Source organism: Microtus pennsylvanicus, chromosome 6 (assembly GCF_037038515.1).
Source record: "Microtus pennsylvanicus isolate mMicPen1 chromosome 6, mMicPen1.hap1, whole genome shotgun sequence".
Taxonomy (NCBI): domain Eukaryota; kingdom Metazoa; phylum Chordata; class Mammalia; order Rodentia; family Cricetidae; genus Microtus; species Microtus pennsylvanicus.
Genome location: NC_134584.1, coordinates 6676342 through 6694797, shown reverse-complemented (window position 1 = coordinate 6694797; position 18456 = coordinate 6676342). Strand labels below are relative to the sequence as shown.

The window sequence follows — 18456 nt, the reverse complement described above, 5'->3', positions numbered from 1 at the left end:
AATTAGGGTACAGACCTAAACAGAGAACTCTTAACAGATGAATCTAAAATGAATGAAAGACACTTAAGGAAATGCTCAACATCCTTAATTATCAGAAAAATGCAAATCAAAACAACTCTGAGTTTCCATCTTACATCTTTAAGAATGGCCAAAATCAAAAACACTGATGACAATTTATTCTGGTGGGAGTGCAAACTTGTACAGCCATTTTGGAAATCAGTATGGTGATTACTCAGAAAATTAGGGAACAATCTACCTCAAGACCCAGCAATACCACTTTTTTGTATATACCCAAAGGATGCTCAATCGTGCCACAAGGACATGTGCTCAATTACGCTCATAGCAGCATTGTTTGTCATAGTCAGAACCTGAAAACAACCCAAATGCTCCTTGACTGAAGAATGGATAAGGAAAATGTGGTACATTTACACAATGGATTATTACACAGCAGGAAAAAATGACATCTTGAAATGCAGGCAAATGGATGGATCTAGAAAACATCATATTGGCGTGGGACAATTCTATATTCTGTCAATTATGTTTTAAATAAACTCTGACTGGCCAGTTCCAGGCAGGAAGTATAGGCAGAATAACCAGACAGGAAATAGAGGCAGGGCAATGAGAACAGGAATATTCTGGGAAGAAGGAAGCTCTTTCCCCCAGTCCTGTTCAGACACTGAAGAAGCAGGATATGACCTACCTGGCTGAAAAAGGTACTGAGCCATGTGGCTAACATATACTAGAATAATGGGTCAATATAAGTTATAAGAGCTAATATAAAGCCTGAGCTAATGGGCCAATTAGTTTATATCTAATGTAGACTCAAAGTATGATTTTCTCTGGAACTAAATGGCTGGGGTACCCGGCAGACGGAATCCCCAACAAGCAGGCCCTCATGTTACATCATATTGAGTGAAGTAACCCAGACCCAGAAAGATAAATATCATATGTACTCTTATGGCTTCTTGATGAATGTTAAAGTTAGACAGTCTTAGACTTTAGTTTTCTCACTGTGACACTGTCTAGGATTTCCACTTGAATTTAAGACTCCATAAGACAATTTATATAAAAACACATTTAGCAATCTTATTGAATACATAGATCAATTTGGAGAACATTATATTCTAACAATATTGCATCTCTCCATCTGTTTAAGCACTCCTTAATTTCCCTCAGTAGGATTTCTCACAGTTTAAGTGATACTGTAATTGTTCATATTTATGTGGTGCAGTGTGACAATCCCACTCACACACATGAAGTGATGAAGTCAGAATGATTAGTGCCGCTCCTGAAACATTTATCATTTCTTTGTGATACAAATCTTCAAACTACTTTCTTCTAGTTCTTTATAAAATATATAATAGTTATAAATTATGATCAGCAAACTGCTGTAGAGTCCCAGAGCTTTGGCAACCATTATTCACTCCCCACACAGACTATAACTATTATTATCTATTTATTATTATTTTGCTTTCTATCTCTACAAAAAGTTATCTTCTACGTGTGAGTGAGAACATAAGGTGTTTGCCTTTCTGTCCTTTCTATCCATAGTTAATTTCACTTATGAACTCAATGATTGGTTTTTGAAAGCTTTTTGTATATTTTAGTAGCATTTTTGTATATTACATCAGGTTTTTTTAAAAAGAAAATGGTTATTTATTCTGTATACAAAGATATTTTTACTTCTTTCTAAACTTAGTGTATCCTATTTTATTACTTTTGTTTTGTTGCACATACCAATAACTCTAACACAGCACTGCGTGAAAGCATTGTGAACAGAAATGCCCACATTGGAAATATTGCCTTGAAAATTCTCACATATAATTCAGTTATCTCCCTTGTCTGCCTATTTTCCTTTTTGAGTGGTTTGCATTAATTTATCATCATTTCCATGAGGTGGCGAAAATCATTTTGGAAATAAAATAAAATATCCTAAAATAGTATAATTAATTTCTTCCATTTCTGTGCCCTGATTAACATATTTGAGTGTCAGTGTAAAACCCTCTCTGTTTTTGTTTACCCATTGTCTTAGTTACTCTGTTCTTGCTAAAATCACATACCAAACCAAAGCAATTTAAGGAAAACTTTATTTTGCCGCAAGGTTTCCAGGTTAAGTCTGGATCCACAGGGGAAGTCATGGTGGTAAGAGCTTGAGGCAGCTTCACATTGCATTCACAGCCAGGAAGCAGAAAATAATGAATTTTAGCGCTCAACTCACTTCCTCCTTCCTTAACCAGAATCCTATCCTAGGGAATGGTGCCACTCACAGTGAGGAAGTGTTCTTTTCTTAGTTAAATCAATCCCCAGGGGCATGCCCAGAGGCTAAGGTGACCTAGAAAATCCTCACAGGCTTCCCACGATCCTATCTCCCAAGTGAGTTCTTCAAATTGACAACTGAGATTAACTACCACCCCCTAAGAGTTGACAGTCACAGCAGTCCCTGTCCCTTTGTTTACATGTACGTTTCTAGTGGGTTTCATTTCCTTATTTTACAAAAATGACATTCTTTTCTGTTTTGCTTTTCAGTAAAGATGTGTTGGTAATAAATTTGTGTTGCTTTTATATACTTGAAAACTTTTATCAAGAATTATTTCATTCTTTTAATCATTTCTAATTTTATTGATTTTGTTTTGTTGTGTATTATTGTGAATAAAAGGATAGACGTTTGCTTCTTATATTTTTAATAATTATAACTTTATTATGAAGAATTTACAGATGAAAATGATTGTGTAGTGAGATTAAGCAGACTCAAAGTCTACATATGCATCTCAGTGAACTTTTGTAGTTAGAATAGCTTTTTTGAAACTGTGATAAATCACATTGGATTTTATGTACACTGCACCTGTCAACATATTATTTACTTGCCCCTCACTACGTGTCCGTAAAATCTATTACAGATTAGAACTAGAACAATAATTAACTTTTTACTCTCTTCCATGACTCTTGTCCATCACCTGTATTCAGTCCTTATCCACCGCCAAATATTTAAGCCTTCTTGTTCTAATTTCAATGTTATACTATACCCACATGCTACATGTTCATTTATTTACACATATATATACACACGTGCATACACACACTTGCATAGTTCATGGTGTGCATATACATATGAGGGAGAACATGTGACCTCACTTAATATTACACATTCTAAATACGTCCATCCTCTGCAAATTTTTAATTTCATTTTTTTAAAGAGATGAATAGTATTCCATTTTAAATATGTGCCATATTTTCAGTATATATTCACTTGTCCATGGACAGCTAGTGTGAGTCTGTTTCCTGCGTGTTTTATTTTAGTGGGATAAGGCATTGCTCCTCTCCCTTCTAAACTGCACTGCCCCGGAGAGACTGTGGTCATCCTTACTCCTATGAATGAAAGCTGCACTTTCTTTGCTGACTCTTACAACTTCTGAGAAGTTTCCTGATATCGATGTTGTTGGAAACAATGTAGGCAGTCTCTCTGGCCATGATGTTCTCCGAAAGTATACTGGCTGTCTGTCTGTCTGTCTAGTGGACATCTGTCTGTCTGGCCATGGTGTTCTCAAGCAGCGTGGTGACCAGGTGTTGTAACTTCCTGGATCTTTATCCTTGTCATTTTCATCAAATTGAGATGTTGAAGATAGTGTATATTTTCCCTGACCCACCCAAATCATATGACTAATAAAGTGGTTAAAGCTCGTTGGCTTGTTAACGCTATTTACTGTTTGCATCCCTCACCTCTCTGTTTCAGTTCTAATTCTTTTCCTGGGCAAGCCTTCGAGTCAGCTAAGCTGTTCTTCTACATTGTCTTACCCAACATTAATTTAACGCTCAAGCATTTCATTTTCACTTCTACACTTCAGCTGTTTTCCTTCCGGGATACGGTCCTGGATTCTACTTAACTTTCGAATACAAAGATGATGTTTATTTTAACTTAATTGTCAGAAATCTGTGAACTTTTCCTGCATCACCCTATGGCGGGTGTCATGGAATGGTTTTTCTTTTTAAAATGGATTTACTTTAATTCTTCATAAGATGCCTGTTGTATTCTTATTGGACTGGGCATTATGAATTTTATTTCTGACTTTGTTTTTGGTCCTAGCCCTGGGATAAAATTCGCTTCGAAGCCCAAATTCTCCTCTTCTCACCTTACCTTTCTTCTCTCCTCTCTCTACCTCTCCATTCTCACTTTGATTTCCTCCTCGTTATTCTTTCTCATTTTTGGCAGAAAAAATTGCCAAATGCACCAGAAGGAAGGGAGCTCATATTTACTTTCTGCTCTGCGGTTGGTTGATTTGCATGATGGGGACGCAAAGGTGGGATTAAGCCATCTCTTCTCCCCTAATGTCCTGGCTGGAGACAGCTCAAGTCTATTGATACTTTATTCAATAGTGATTGTTCTTCATCCCTTCTGAAGAGGCTGTGTTTTCACTTTACAATGGAGCAGAATCTAATTTATTTGGAAGCATTAGGATGCACTTCCCTCCTTAGAACTATCAGGACACACGTGGAATAAAATAGAGCGTGACAGCAGCTCTGAGGCACCAAGAGGAGACACAGATGCAACTCTGGGAGGGTAATTTCCCTGGCACTGTCTTCAGAGGTATTCCAGGAGTTTATCAATTTGCTTCAAGTAACAAGTACACAGGTGACATCCACCCTATGAATATTTCCAGTCCTGAGACAACACTGTATGAGGAACAATGAGAATATTCAAGAAATAAGACTCACCTCCAAAGAAGGTCTAGAGTCCACTGCACAGGTGGCTAGAACTATGTTAAGAGTTTCTTTCAGATGCTTGAACTGTGCACCATGTCAGGGCACCAGAAGTCTAAAGACAGGACAGTGAAGGGCAAGCTTTTCACTGGCAAGTTTCTTTCAGAGTTCCACTAAGGATTTGCCTAAATTGACAACAGGAGAAAAATACATTAGAAAAGAGGAAAAGCCTCTCCGCCTGATCGCCGCCATCATGGACACGAGTGGCGTGCAGCCCATCAAGCTCGCTAGGGTAACCAAAGTGCTGGGCAGGACCGGTTCGCAGGGACAGTGCACGCAGGTCCGTGTGGAATTTATGGATGACACCAGCCGTTCCATCATCCGAAATGTCAAAGGTCCCGTTCGAGAGGGAGATGTGCTCACCCTATTGGAGTCAGAAAGAGAGGCTCGGAGGTTGCGCTGACTGACCTTCCTGCTGGGTCCTGAGTATACACCACTTGGCCCATGATGACCTGCGACTATTAAATAAAACATTTGTATTGTTTTAACTCTTAAAAACAAAAGAAAAGAGGAAAAGCATCTAAAGTCCTGAAATACTAGAGCTTTCCAAAATGCTCTCCTTGGGGACTGAGCGGAGATGCTGAGGGCGGAACCTGGAGGCACTCACAGGTGATTCCACTTTGTTCTTACACTGTTCGAGGGGTAAGCCATTGCTACAGTGCAGACTTGTTTGTTATTGTATACATCAAATCGTGTACTTTCATCTCACTCATGAGTCTCGGATAATCCTGAACCGGAGTGCTACACTCCAAGAAGAAAAAAAGAGAATAGTATTCCGCATATAAGCAAAGGAAAGCAGAGATCAGCATAAGAAGTACTGTAAACAGCCAAGACCAGATGGAGAACATACATCAAGAATGTTTTCACAGCAATGATCTTTAATCCTCACCTAGTGAAGATGTGAATGTGTCTGGCACCAAGTCTCTTCCCTTTTCAATCTTCCATTTATTGCAAGTAGACATCAGTTACTTGTTGCTCAGCACAGGAGTCTGTCTAGGTTAGCCAGTGGTGGGGAGTCCATGATCAAGTATCAGCGCAGCTATGTCCACAAATAGAACATGTATGCTTTCTGTTGCTTTGATGCAGACTTCAAATGATGCTAGGTGAGGCAAAAAATCACAGGAGCCTCTCCTTTCTGCTTAGGGGCAAGCCTGCTCAATGCTCACAAAGAAACTCCTGACAGTGTGGGCAGAAATAACTCAGCGTAGATGGTGTGGTGCCGCTGTCTTCCTTCTTTGGGTGGATATGTTGGAAGAGCCTGGGAGGAGCAGATTGTCCATGGCCAAGGTTTCTAGTCAGTGAACAACTAATGAAAACAAGGCTGTCTGCTCAACCCCTCAACCCAAAAGTAAGGCAGCTCACTAAAAAGCACCACTTTTACTCGGAAAGAAGATCATATTAGAAGCTTCTGGGAGAGTGGGAGGTTTTCCTGGTAAACTAGAGAATGAGGCTAGAACTCAGAAATATAATACTATGACAGCATGCAGTTTAAAATAGTGTCTGAGGTAGCCAGGAAGGCACCTCAGTTTCTCTGTTTTAATCTGTCAGGCAGCTTCAGGAGCTAAGGCGGTGACTTTGTTTGGAGCGGGGGAAGGAATGGTCTCCTTGTTTCAAATTTACCCTAATGGGCATGGTTTTTACACCCTGTTTAAGTGTATAGACCAATGGGCTTTGAAGATTAAGTGTGTTCATGTTGCACCCATTGCTGACAGACAGTGACATGCCAGCCGCTGATGAACAGCTCTCTCTATCACCTTTGGAGTTGATCTGCACTGTCAGCCTTGGATGTACAAGAGGACTGGTCCATTTTCTGTCGTAGGAATCACTTTCCCCGATTATAACCTTGTGCAAATGAGAATGAACAGCACACACTGTCATGGTGTGCTCGCTCCACTCAAATAAAAACTCCCCAGTTGCCTGCATTTTGACCATCTTCTGTTAGGACTGAAGAATGCTCGCTGGCCTCAGGCTGCCCCACTTGGCTTGCCTCCTGCTTCCTAATGGACCGATGGTGGGTCCTTGGGGACTACCTGGAACCCTTCATTGACTGATGCCATTTTGTCTTGTTGACCATGTCCTTTGTTTTACAGAAGCTTCTCAGTTTCAGCAGGTCCCTTTTATTAATAGTTTCCCTCAGTGTCTATGCTGCTGAGGTTATATTTAGGAAGTGGTCTCCTGTGCTAATGCATTCAAATGTACTTCCCACTTTCTCTTCTATAAGGTTCAGTGTGGCTGGCTTTATGCTGAGGTCTTTGATCCATTTGGACTTGAGTTTTGTGCATGGCAATAGATATGGATCTATTTTCATCCGTCTACATGTTGATATCCAGTTATACCAGCACCATTTGTTGAATATGCTTTCTTTTCTCCATTTTATATTTTTTTGTTTCTTTGTCAAAAATCCAGCATTCATAGGTGTGTGGATTGATATCTGGGTCTTTGATTTGATTTCACCCACATCAGACAAAGGGCTGATTTCGAAAATATACAAAGAACTAAAGAAATTGGTTATCAAAATAACAAATAATCCAATAAAAAATGGGGTACAGACCTAAACAGAGAACTCTCAACAGAGGGATCTAAAATGGCTGAAAGTCACTTAAGGAAATGCTCAACATTCTTAGAACATCAGAGAAATGCAAATCAAAACAACTCTGAGATTCCATATTACACCTGTAAGAATGGCCAAGAGCAAAAACACTGATGGAGAGGATGTAGGGTGTAGTAATAGCTGCGGGCCTGCTTTTTGTCCCGCCCAGCTCCCGCATGGCTAGCTTTACACCAGAAATAACAACATACAAACTGTATTCATTTAAACACTGCTTGGCCCATTAGCTCTAGCCCTTACTGGCTAATTCTGATATCCCGATAAACCCATTTCTAATAAACTGTGTAGCACTTGTCTTACCGGGAAAGATTTAGCATGTCTGACCTGGCTGCTTGCTTTATTGCGTGCATCTGCCCGGGAGAGGGGAGCATGGCCTCTGAGCTCACTTCCTTTTCCTCCCAGCATTCTGTTCTGTTTACTCCTCCCACCTATGTTTTAACCTATGAGGCCAAGCAGTTTCTTTATTACTTAACCAATGACCTTCCTCCATCATTTCCCCTTTTTCTGTTTAAATAAAAAGGAAAGGCTTTAACTTTAACATAGCAAAATTACATATAACAAAACAGTTATCAAGTAAAAGTTACAAAATTTACATCTATTTTATCTTTTTTCATAACTAAGGAAAACTATAACTATCTATATATTCTTGAACTCCATCAAAGACTCCAGAAGGATATAATATTGCCTAAGCAAACAAGAAATCCAAAACTCTAGAAATGACAGCGACATCTTGCTGCCTGACAGTCACCCAAAGTTTCTCTGTACCATTGGGGCATCCATCTTCGACCTACAGGCCCATAGTTTCCAGCAGACATTTCCATGAAGCAGGAAATTTTAAAGGCAGTTCAGTCACGATCTGTTGTGTCCTGCAGAATGTCTAGCAGACTCTTTCATGAATCAGGAACCCCGAAAGATCATCTCACCTGTAGGCAAGTTCAGTAGTCCTCTCTCTGTGGGTTCTCTGTGTCCAGTTTATGCAATAGTCCAGACAAGAGCAGTTTCTTGCCCAGATGGCTATCAAACTCCATAAGGATCCTCTTTGATGCCCATCTTCTTCTTGAAGTAGATTAGTGCTGCCAGGAGCAGAGTTCTCATTGTCATGAAAAACCCTAAGTTATTAAAACACTTTAGCTGGTGGGAATACAAACTTGTACAGCTGCTTTGGAAATCAGTATGGCGATTTTTCAGAAAATTATTAAATAACTTACCTTAAGACCCAGCAATAACACTTTTGTGTATATAACCAAAGAATGCTCAATCAGACCACAAGGACATGTGTACATCTATGTTCATAGCAGCATTGTTTGTAATAGTCAGAATGTGGGAACAACCTAAACGCCCCTTGACCCAAGAATGGATAAAGAAAATGTGGTACATTTACACAATGGAGTATTATACAGTGGAAAAAATGATGTCTTGAAATTTGCAGGCAAATTGATGTATGTATAAAATTCCATACTGAGTGAGATAACACAGATCTAGAAAGACAATTATAATATGTATTTACTTATAAATGGCTTTTAGACATAAATCAAAGTAAGACCAGCCTACAATTCATAACCCCAGAGAACCTAGACAGCAATGATGACCCTAAGAGAAACATATATGAATCTAATCTACTTGGTAAGTAGAAAAAGATAAGATCTCCTGAGTAAACTGGGATCATGGGGATCATGGGAGAGAGTAGAAAGGGAGGGAGAAGGAAGGAAGAGGAGCTGAGAAAAACATGTAGCTCAATAAAAACAATGAAAAACATAATATAAAACTAAAAAAAATAATGTGAATTTGAGTTCATCCCTGTGTATGCACATGGATATGTGCGTGAATGGGTATGTGTAGTAAAGGCTAATTACTAACTAGCTCTTACATTTAAATTAACCCATTTCTAATAATCTATATATTGCCATGTGGCGTACCTTTACTAGTCTGCTGGCATCTTGCCTCCTGGGCAGCTGGCTTGTGTCTCTCCTGACCCCACCCTTCTCTCTCACATCTCTCTTGCCTCTCCACCCTTCTCTCTATATTTTCAGTTTGGGTTTTCTACCTGGCCTTATTCTGCCTTACTATAGGCCAAACAGCTTCTTGATTGACCAATGAGAGGCATACATATTCACAGCCTACAGAAGGATTATCCCACAATATTTGTGTGCTCTCAGCTTTGCCCTGAGTTCTCTGCGCAGAGACTGCAGAAATCAGGTGCTTCTTGGTGTTTGAGGCTGTCTGTCCACACTAGGATATCTTGACCCCAGTTCCACCTCACTTGACTCCAAGCAGAGGCAATTTGCCAGGGCACTCGCTTAGAGTCTCCACCTGTTTCTAATGAAAGGAAGGCTTATCTATGAAGGCTTAAGACTGACTGGAGTGAGATACTGCCAGGATTTCACAGAGCTCTGGAGCTTCAGACTGTCAGTAAGTTTGAGCCTGTTTGTCCACACACTCAGCTTCTTGAGTTCTTCTTGGCTATGACCTATATCCAAGATACATAGTGCAATACTCACCTTCTAGGTTCATGTGATTTGCTTGAGGTGTTAGTTATTCAATCAGAACCCCAGAGACCAGGAGACTCACTCCCTGTTCAGTCACACTGACCAGGGAGGTCAGCCGGACAAGACAATGGGCAGCAGGCTAAGGAGCTGAGGGTAAGGATTAGCTGAGGAGGAGTGGACCAAAGAACTTCAGCTGATTACTGGCTTGTTGGGCCGAGCTGTGTGACTCGTCACTGAGAGAGGCTTACCCCATCCTTTTCTTGGAATCTTGAGTTGCCCTGTGAGCTGGAGCCAGAGGGAGCTTACATTCAAAGTCTGGTGGTGTTTGATATTACTATTCAAGGTGTAAAATACAACACTTTGTAACTGTTCTTTCTGGTCTGGGGTCATCCGGGGTCATGAAGCAAGACCTTTCAACAGTGAGTTGGGTACGCACTCACCTGTTTCAAGTGGTAGTGCTAACCACAAGGTGAGTTCCCGTCATAGGAGGCAAGGACTTTCTCTGGATGACTGCCCGCAACTACAGGCTACTGAAAGCTTTTAAGAGGCAGCCTTTCTTTGTACCTTAAATCACGTGGAATTTATACTTCTGCATTTCCCTCATGACTCTCTCATTAAACACAAAGGCAGAATGGGAGCTTACATTTCTTCTTTCCCATCGGCGCCTGGTCTCAGTCGCACACGCAGACATGGAGACTCAGGGTGAGAACATGGCCAGTAATTTAAGTGACTTCAAATCCTCTTCTCTATGAACCACACCGTTTGCTCAGGGAATCAAGCAGTGTCTAGGCAGACCTTCCTGAAGGAGCCTTTGATATACCTCTCTGTTTTCTGGCTTCAAATCCAGTACAGGGAAGTAGAATAGAAGGTGAGATTAACCCAACGAAAAGAAAATCGATTCCAAGAGGAAAGGTGAGACCTGGCTTCAGAGCTGTGCTGGGGGTAGCTTATGTGGTTTGGGGGACTTGGCCAAGAATATCTTCCTCTATCCCTAAGGGCACTGCCAGGGACTTAAATACCACACCACATAGGTAGTTTCTCTCTAAGCATCCTTTGTATTAGTTACAGCCCATGAAGTTATCTTTTAACAATCCTGCCTGAAGCCTGTCATACTTGAATTGTTAGGTACTTAGAAGCACAGAGTATTTGGAAGACCCGTCTTTCTCCTGACATTGTTGTGGGATCAAACACTGGTATTCTATGTACTTGGCATGTAAAAGTCTAAGACAGGTAACCCGAGCTTTGATTGTTTGGACTTTGTGGGACCTGCTGTTGCTCATATCATTGATGTACTTAGCTTTCCTCACCATCATGTAAATCCCATCATGTTGACTTTAAACCCATCGTACAGGATTTTCACAAAAGTGTAAATATTATAACTTAAAAACATTGTTCTGAGGAAGTAACTCAGTGTGAAGGCCTTGGTTAACCTGCACAAGACCCAGAGTTCTCATTTTGATTTAAATTATAAGCTCTGGTGAGATGTTTTAGAAAATGCTGGCCACTTTATAAGTATGGTCGTGCATACCTATAATCTTAGTCCTGAGGGTCTAGAGACAAATGGGTCCTCTGAACAGACTAGCCATCCAGTCTAGACTGTCAGTGAGCTTGGGTTCGGTGAAAGACAATGCCTTAAAGAATAATCTGGTGTTTTAAGTATATTTATGATCTGTGTGAGACTGTATTCATGGCTTTCTTGGGATGCATGCAGCCTGCAGGGTCCAGGGTAGACATACCTTTATGGACATAGTAAGTAAATCTCTCTGCTTCCGGTGGCAGCGATCTTAGACACATGGTACGTGCTTACACAGGCATGGCTTCTCCCACACTGAGATCAGGATTATTCCAGTGTTATAGGACACAGAATGGAGGAGCAGAGGGCACCAGTTCCCAAAGATCTGACAAATGTTGTGAAGACATGGTTTAAATGAGGTTCATGGCTCTGAGATCTGGTCTCTGTCTTTCCACACAGATGCTAAGAGAATAATATCATCAAAAGTCCATTTTTGGAGAATGAAGACAACACTATGAGACTTCAAGGTAATTTTCACATTTCCAACTAGATAGTGATCAGAACTAGAATTTCCATGAGTCTGTGGGTGTACAGACAGTGGTCCTGAGGTCAGTCTATGCTGTGATTAAGGAGTCTGAATTACGTTGACTGGAATATGATTAATTAGACTGACAGAAGAGATTTGAATCTAGTGTTGGTGGAAGCAAGCACAGAGATATTTGGATTCCCCAGACAAATATCATTGAATTCAGAAAACTCTTGTAGATGGTGAATGTATTGATTTATTTTTAATGGTATTTTGAGATTATAATATAGTTTCCTCACTTCCCTTCCTATTCCCTCCCTCCAAACCCTTCTATACCTGCCCTTCTTTGTTCTCTTTCAGATTCATGGTCCCTTTTTCTTTAATTGTTGCTGTGTATTTAAAACAGGTAAATGTCAACTATCATAAGGTTTTCAAGGTCTATTCATAAATATTTATTTTAAAAATAAATGGACTAAAGAATAATTAAAATCCAATTTCTTTCCAGGTTTAAGAGCAGCATGGTCAATGCAAAGTGACCCCATGAAATTAGCATAAACAACCGGAAAATGCTTTACTTTGCCCACACAAGGCTTTGAGAAACGCCAGGGCTGCTCTTCATTTAGAATTGGAGCAACCAGGTGATGGAGCCATGAGGTGGTTGTAAAGTGTGAAGGTTAGGATGACTGGGCTTGGGGGGCGTGAGTTGTTCTAAGTGCTTTCGTTATGGCATCTCTGCAGCAGCCCTCATTTGAGTTCAAATCCTTTTACCAGCTCTCCAGGTATTTCTTTTCAGGTTGTTGTATAGGGAGCTTTCACTCCCTACCTTGTCATTTGCCTTTTCTCAATGCAACCTTTACTCAGGCTGACTGAAGAGATGGTGAATTTAGGGATGGGTCTCAGCTGTTGGCACACAGAAGCCTGCTTGTCCCTCAACTTCGAGGATTTCAGCTGGCAATCCCAGGCCATCATTCCTGGCTACATTCAGTATGCGTCTGTTTATGCAAACAGAATGTGTTGTCTCCCAAATGTAGACCAAACATAGGAGGAAAAGTCAGTATCAGAGATGTCAAGGAAATTACCTGTGTAAATATATATTTTTAAGTGTTCAGGTCTCTGAACAGTCAATAGGACAAGAGTTTAGCTTGTAAAGATGCGTTCATGGACACAGTTGTTCCTACAAGCCCAGCAGGGGAACTGCCCAGTTCTGTACCTTTACTCTTTGAATACACTAGGATTCTGCCGAAACGCCATAATTGAGTTATAGCCATCATCCATATATTAGATTCCAGCCTGAGCCCTGCCACGTCTAAGTAATAGATTGAAAAATACAATTATTGCTTACCTACAGAATTCCTTTGCTTGGGAGGTAAGGCATATATATCAGAGAAGTTGTTGTGTATTTTTCCCCAGGCCTATTCAATAAATGAGCATTACGCCAGGATTCTTACACGGAGTATCTCTGAAATGGGTTTTGTATTGATTTTTGTAACTACCCTGTTAGATGACGTTATCCCTTAGTGTGTCGGGTCTAGACTGGTCCGCCCGGAGCAGGTCATTGAGGTGATAACTGTCATTTGGAGGACAGAAAAGCAATCATGGCTTTTTCATTACTTACTGTTTTCCCCCTGCGAGGGTGGGATCATTTGACATATTATGGCTCCTGTGATTTAGGCTGCATTTTGAAATTAAGTGCCAGAATATCACGCTGTGGGTTTAGAAACATCAGTTTGATGTCAGAAAACTATGGGCCCTGCGAGTGGCTCACATCCGAGACCCCTGCTGAATTCTTAGGATGTTTAGGGGGAACAAAGTAGGACCTGGAGAACAAGACGCATCATAATTGTTTTTGGAAATGGGCCCATACAAATCAGAACAAATCCAGTCAATTAATTTACTCAAAAAAATATAGCTGTCCCTAAGAACAAAGAAACTACAAAACTATTTATCACCAACAAACTAAGAAATTCTAGTATGCAAAAATAATCATTCTTAGACCACACCGATTTTATGAATTTTTTTTCTACCAAGTGTAGTTGGATTGTGGAAAGAAAGTACAAGAACTAGGAAGGTTTCGCAGAGATTTTAATGAACCAATGGCATAGAGGCAGGAAGAAGTCATATGTTCCCATGGGGCACGGCACTTTTCATCTTTCAGTCATGTGCCCTGGTCTCTTTAAGGCTCTCCCAACATCCCCCTGCACCCTGATGCCAATACTGAACGATCAGTTAGCTGTGAATGCATAAGTCCCTCCATGGTGACACCCTAGAGACTCATGACATGTCATTTCTCGGGCTGCCTGGGAGAAATCAACCACTCATCCCTTCTCCCACCACAGGGACTAGGATCACTGGTGTTCTCCCAAAGCTTCCTCTTATTTATTTGCAGCAATCTCATCCCCAGTATTCTCTAGGGCTCCTCCTGCCAATGGCTAGAAAGTCTTCCCTCCTCTTTGGCTTGCTTTTCTCAGTGCGGAATGAAGCTGAATCACTTATAGATGGGATCACATATTACATATAGATGATGTTCAATAGTGTGGGCAGTTTCCATGCTATTTCTCCTTTCTAAGCCACTAAGAAGAAGTATAAACAAAGATATTAGTGTGCTCTGAAGACATTTCTACCCAGAAAATCACACCTGGTCCTCCAAGCGATAGCGGTAGGTGCTTGGACCTTTAGGAAGTATTACGGTCCCTCTAGCAGGGCTCTGTGAGTGGGGTTAGTGAAGTCACTAAGAACTTGACAGTTATAGACTTCCCAACAAATGCATTAAATTGTATGCAGTAGCTAAGTGCAACTTTCTGTAGATGCTATACCCCTGTGCAATGACTTAAAGAAAAAAATGAAAACAGTTTCATATAGTGACTATGGGCACTTTAGTTGAAAAGCAAATTTTAAACGATTTTTTAAACTACCTTTTAAATTTTGGCTTGGCTTATGTCTGTGTAGGTTTGTGTGCACCACTTCCTTTCAGGTGTCTGTGGCCAGTAGAGGGTGTCCAAGCCCTGGAACTGGTGTTGTAGGCTGTCAGATGTGAGTTCTGTAACCACGTATGGAAAGCAGCGCGTGCTCCTAACTATTAGAACCTTCTCTCTAACCCCTGAGCTAATATTTTTAAAAGATTCATCATTCTCACAGTCATTTTGAGGCAAAGAAGTGGCAGTTTTGCTTTATCCACACCGCGAGTTGGAACATTCAATCCTTTTACGAGGTTTAAGCTGAATGACTTGACCCATGTGTTTCACGTTTTAATCTGAGGTACCTTATCATTCGTGATGAGTTAACACCTAGACTAAAGACAAAAGCGAAGTGTGTGTTCAGGACAAGCCTTGAGAACCACTCCGTGCCAAGCATTCTCTACTCCATCCCAAGGATTTATTGGTGTTTTCTAGATCATCCTAACAGATGGATTCAGCCACAAACTCATGCATGAATAGGCGACATCTGAAGCTCCGAAGTCCCAAGGAAGGCGCTCACAGAAATTGTCTTCTCCTTCCCAACATGTTGTGTGGTGCACTTTGTTGTCTCTGAATGAATGTGTGCACTTTCAAATGTTCCCACTGAATTAATCAAAGTCTGGTTAACCTTAGTATGTGCTTCAAAGATGGGCTTCAGAAACACATCCAAGCTATACAGACTCTGTCCTAGGAGTTAGAAGCACACACTGGCTCAGAGTTCACTCTAACTTATCTTATAGTGGGAATTTTGTGAGGATCTTTTTTTGCTAAAGATTCTTTGTCCCAGGGAAACCACAGGGTGGGTCTGTGAGATTCTCCTGACAAAGACCTTACTCAGCCATGCTAAGCCACCAAGGGTCACTCTCCATGGCTTTTCTTCATTGGTTCATCTCCATCTAGGAATGTAAAGGGACTTTAAATAGCTTTTTGTGAACAGAAAGCAGGGCAAAGAAAGATTATAGGAAATCCCACCATTGGTAGTGTGAAATGTGTTCTGTCTTCATAAAATATGGGATTGACATTGAAGGAAGCTTTTGCATTTGGCAGGCTGTACGTTTTTGCATTAGCCACAAACGCTATTAGAATCTGTACAAAGCTAAACCTCTCATGATCTTTGAAAAATTTCAGGGCACCTTTGAACAACTGACTTCACAGTCCATACTTAATGCAATTAGGTGGGAAGGAAACTTTTTTTTCATAGACTGCAATTGTTAATGAGCTGAAGTCTTCCAATGTAGGAGGACAAGTAGCTCAGAAAATTGTCTCTCCCTAACCTCATAAGCAGAAAGGAAGACTAGGATGAAACTGTTAGAAATATTAAGACTCTAATGTTTTGTGAAGGATAAAGATATATAAATTAAATGGTAAATAGGAACTTTATCCAAACATGAGTAAGAACAATAAAACCTCTCTCTACTCTCTGGCTCGGTTCAAAGTCCATCCTTGATTCCCCCAGCATAGAGCATCCATGATGGATGGTAGCCAGAGCTGTGTGGCACACGGAAGCATCATTTTATACCCACAAATGTGCTGAACAGCAATGCCTGCTATGACAAATGGACAGGAAAGGCCAATGCCCTGGGTTGTCCAAAGTTAAATCCTGATTGGGATAAACAGAGGTCAGAAGTCTTGCAACCATCAACAGAGATCAGGGTTAGTACGGGACAGCAGGTTTCTGTCTGTCCCATGTGACCCCAGTAGCCATACGGCGGTAGGTATGCTTGTTGGGATGCATCAGGCAGATCCCCAAGCTTGCCCTATCCCCTTATCTGACCCCGAGCTGCTGTTTACTCATGAAGAGAAAAGACAAAGTTTCATTAACTCTCAGAGAGGGAATTGCTGGCTCTGAGTGTTTGGACGAGTGTTGGATGACCCTAAGTTCTGTTGATATGATTGGACCTCCAATAAGTAAAATTGAAACAGGAAGCAAACAAAATAACTTGGCTGAGCTATCATAGATAAATAGTACTATAAAGAAATGTCACACCAAAGTTTCAAACAAGATGATGATTGAGAAAATTGTAGCAACTGTGATGCTCCAGGGTAAAGACCAAAGAGGACTAAGAACCTTGTCTTCTTACAATGTACCTAAAAATATGAGATTGTCATCAGAATGAAGAAAATGAGAAAAAAGGAGAATGTGTGTAGGTGTGTGTGTGTGTGTGTGCATTCTCTCTCTCTCTCTCTCTCTCTTTCTCTCTCACATACACACACACACACACACACACACAGAACTTACTAAGTCCATTTAGTGTTCCTTGTGTGCATGTATTTTACAGCTGATGACTTGGGATTCACTAACCATTCAGAAGGATCACCCTGAGGAAGAGTAATTCTCTCTGAGCAATCTTCAATTATCTGTGGCAGCTCATCTGGGGATCAGGTCCCTTGAAGATTCCGCCATCCATGTTGCCATCATGTTGCTATCGTCTTTTAGGTCTTTCTAAAGTCACTGTATTGTTGAGATTTCATGAGTGTAGATTTCCTGTCACGTCTACAAGATGCAACCTTGCAGCAGAAATCCTGCTCTTCTGCCTCTCAAAATCTTTTCAGCTCATCTTCCATGAACTCCCTGAGCCTTCAGCTTAGGGGTTGTTTTATAGGTTTGTCAGCTAGGGATGACTATCGTAGGCAGTCATTGCTGGCATTTTGAGCAGTTGTTGCTTTTCATGATGGTCACTGGAAAGGTAATCCCTTTTGTTGAAGCCATCACAGACTTTGTGCATGAGACTTGGAATTTTTGCTCTGTACCAGTCCTAACCACCACCTCCCTGAGGATTAGCCTTTGATGGAGGAAGGTCATTGGCTAATAAAGGAACTGCCTTGGCCCATCTCATTGGTTAGGAGATAGGTGGGAGGAGTAAACAGAACAGAACGCTGGGAGGAAGAGGAAGTGAGCTCAGACTCCACAGCTCTCCTCTCGGGAGCAGACGCCTCAGGAGAGACGCCATGCTCCAGGCTCCTGGGCAGACACACGCGATGAAGCTCTGAACTAGAATCTTCCCGGTAAGACCGGTGCTCACAGATTGTTAGAGATGGGTTGATTGGGATATCAGAATTAGCCAGTAAGGGCTAGAGCTAAGGGCCAAGCAGTGATTAAAAGAATACAGTGTCCGTGTAATTATTTCGGGGCAAAAGCTAGCCGTGCAGGCGGCCGGGGTGTTGGGGACGCAGCCCCGCAGCCGCTCATATTACTACAAGCCTTCATCATGACAGAAGGTGAGATGCAAAGTGCTAGGTTGAAAGCCCTCAATGGCCCTATCCAGCCCAGGACACCTATACCTACCATCCACGAAAATGACCAGATAACACCAGGTATCCTGAATGTTGTAATAGTAGCGCTTAGATCTTAGGGCTAACCAATAGCTCTCTAGGTGGACTTATTGCCCACTTACCTGGAGGAACATCAGGCCTGGTATTAGAAATCTTCCTGTCACCCCAGGTCTATGATGTCATGGGTCTATCTTAGGGAGAAACTTCTATCACAGCTTTTGTAAAGTAACAGAACTTCTCACTTAAGCTCAATACTCACCATTACCCCAGCAGTTGCATGGCTCACAACTCTCATCAACGAACCTTCCTTCTTCTGTATTATAATGGTTAAGTTTTTAAAA

The 18456-nt window shown here is 41.1% G+C and overlaps 1 protein-coding gene across 1 annotated transcript; it reads left to right on the top strand.

The window, feature by feature from the left end:
- Window positions 1–4935: 4935 nt before the first annotated feature.
- On the top strand, window positions 4936–5271 carry LOC142852756 (small ribosomal subunit protein eS28-like). Its single transcript, XM_075977795.1, has one exon. It carries the CDS (start codon window positions 4949–4951, stop codon window positions 5156–5158), a length of 210 nt encoding a protein of 69 aa, XP_075833910.1. The 5' UTR covers window positions 4936–4948; the 3' UTR covers window positions 5159–5271.
- The last annotated feature ends 13185 nt before the right edge of the window (window positions 5272–18456 follow it).

What these genes read in the sequence shown, in the direction of transcription:
- LOC142852756 (XM_075977795.1), top strand. Translation starts at nt 4,949, where the DNA reads ATGGACACGAGTGGCGTGCAGCCCATCAAGCTCGCTAGGGTAACCAAA.